This window comes from Mustela nigripes, chromosome X (assembly GCF_022355385.1).
Source record: "Mustela nigripes isolate SB6536 chromosome X, MUSNIG.SB6536, whole genome shotgun sequence".
Lineage (NCBI taxonomy): Eukaryota > Metazoa > Chordata > Mammalia > Carnivora > Mustelidae > Mustela > Mustela nigripes.
The window spans coordinates 93,090,778-93,093,401 of NC_081575.1; the positions used below are offsets into that span (position 1 = coordinate 93,090,778).

Here is a 2,624-nt window from a genome sequence, read left to right on the forward strand (position 1 = left end):
TATTTCACACCCTTAAAAATATAAGCATTTCTTAAACTATGCCAAGTTATACTGAAAATAGCTTATTTAAAATATGCCTTAAATGGAGTAGCCTCTTACCCTCCTAGGCCAGAGCAACCAACGGTTTCTCAGAGTCTCATCTCAATAAAATATCACTGTTACCTCTGAAAAGTCTTTGAAGACTATGTGTATAAAAACTTGTTTGTGAATTATGTTCTGTGGCACAAGGGTACCATCACAGGACAACATCCATTCCTGCCCTAAAGATTTCTCCCTTTTTAAATCATACCCCCTAATTAACTACAAAGAATAGTTTTCCATCCAAGGTTTTTGAGTCTCAACTGGGAGACACACAATCTGAAGGTCTGATTTCTGATCACCACCCCTGCAGGCTCAGCTTGACCTAAGTCCAAATTTAAGTTAAAAATTAACCCTGACTACAGGAATTCCAGCTTTCCCAATGTCCAAAATCCCTTGTCCCTGGCCGTTTACACTTGATAGTCTCATATGGAATACCCCAACTAACCTGCTAACTCCATCTTGTATTTGCCCCTAAGATATTAGAAGGCATCCCACTGTAATGATAGGATGGCTGATCCTATAAGTAAAATTTGTAAGTGCAGTTGTAGGTATTGCTCATGCTATAATTTCAAAGACAAACATGGTGATTTCCAAAAAGCAAATGTTCGATGAAGGTTCAGGGAATAAAAGAAACAGTGAGCATAGGGTCTAATTTATTGATGTTTATTTTAATATATCCATAAACAAATTAAGCATATTAAATTGTATATAATTTAATTGTATAAAACAAAATGTAAAAGGTAAAAGAGGGCCACAGATTGGCAAGCTTTAATTTGTTCTCTATTTTTGTGAACCCAACCACCTTAAAGCTGATCAATCTCACATTTCCAGTAAATGCCTATAGCAATTCCATGTTATGTTATTCTAGATGACAAAATAAGAAGGTTTCACAATTAGTTTCAGAAAATAATAAAGCTCTTACTATTAAACCTCATTATAATATTAAATGTGTGACCGATGTCATCCACAAACATGTAGATTTTAAGCTAATTAAATCTAAATTAAATTAAATCTACATTAAAGACACAATATTTGAACAAATACATTATGTTAAAAAAGAATAAATTTTCAAGTTACACAATAATTTGGGAACACATAGGCATATCTACCGTATTCCTTTCAGCCGCAAACCAGACCTAAGTTCTATGAAGACTAACTGCCCTTTCTCAAACACAAACTGAAAAACCTGCCTCAGGTTTTTCTCTAGGAGCAAGAGAAATGACGGGACTTGGCCCTAGAAGGCCCAGTGGCCCCAGAAGCAGAAGTGGACCAGGCCGAAATTCTGGCTCGGGCGCTCTCTTCTTCATCTTGCAAAGCCTCCTCATACGAAGATGGGAAAGAGCTCGGGTCAGTCCCATGAACCTTGGCCAGAAACTCCAGGACTTTCATCTTGGTGGTTTCAGCGTGGGCTCTCGGGCCCCACAGGAATTCAAACTGTGCCGGATCACTGTTGGCCACCTGCCGGTACTCCAGGTACTTTTCCTTCACAAAATCTTTGGTGATGAGCTCCCTGGGCTCCCCAAAGATGGCGTGCTTCTGCCCGGCATATATCCCCGTCAAATTCAGAACTTCCCAGACTTCCTCTTCGGTGGCACTGTTGCCCTTCATGAAGATCACACCCAGGATAAAGATCAGGATGCCGGTCTTCGGCATGCCCTCTTCACCATCCAGCACCCCATCATAGGTGAGGCCCAATTTGATGAAGAGGCCATAACAGTGGTTGGTGGGATCCACTCTCTTCACATCAAGGCCAAAGACCATCTCCATGTGCTCACAGGCTCTCAGGAAGATCTCGGTGAAGTGGTCTTCATACTCTTTGATGACGACCTTCATATCTGCCTCTGTCACGGGCTCTTTCATGTGATACTTGAAGAGCATGAAATTGACCAATGAAATCACTTTCTCATCTAGAGCATGTATGGGAACATTCTTGGGGGTGGGCCCAGCCCATGAGGTGCCAACCTCCTCTTCTTGGCCATTGGCGCCCTCATTCAATTCACCTGATGAGGTGGTTGTCATGGCGATGGAAGATGAGCAGAAACTCTGATGACTCTCAGGGGTACTGGGTTTACCAGCATCAGGAGCCTCCTTGGAACTGCCAGGTATCAGAGGATAAGAGGACAGATGGGTCTCTTGCAGAGTCTTGGAGACCTGGCCAACCTCCATATCTTGGATCTCACTGCAGGTCTGAAAGCACTGATCATATAAGCATTGTGGATTCTTTTGGTGCTGAGGCATGCTGACCTTTATGAGTAGCAATAGACAGGAGTGAGGAGAGGAGAGTGGGCAACGGGGAATCACGGCCTAAGAGGAAGAAGGAGACGTGAGTGGCCTCGGCCGCTCAACCCCACTGGGGTGGCTCTGATAAAACTGCCTCCAGTGGACTTCTCCTGGGAACACTCTTCTAGGGCCTCACAGGTCTCCCAACCATTTGGTTGCTATGCCCCTGAAGAACAATGAAGGGAGGAGTTTGAATGCTCCTGAGGATGCAGCCAGCAAACCCCGGCTGAGAATTCTCAGAGACCCGAGAAAGCATGCGGTGG

General features: G+C 43.5%; 1 protein-coding gene across 1 annotated transcript; it reads right to left on the reverse strand.

The window, feature by feature from the left end:
* Nucleotides 1–1,284: 1,284 nt before the first annotated feature.
* MAGEB16 (MAGE family member B16) lies at nt 1,285–2,319 on the reverse strand. The gene has a single exon (XM_059385275.1). It carries the CDS (start codon nt 2,317–2,319, stop codon nt 1,285–1,287), a length of 1,035 nt encoding a protein of 344 aa, XP_059241258.1.
* Between the last annotated feature and the right edge of the window lie 305 nt (nt 2,320–2,624).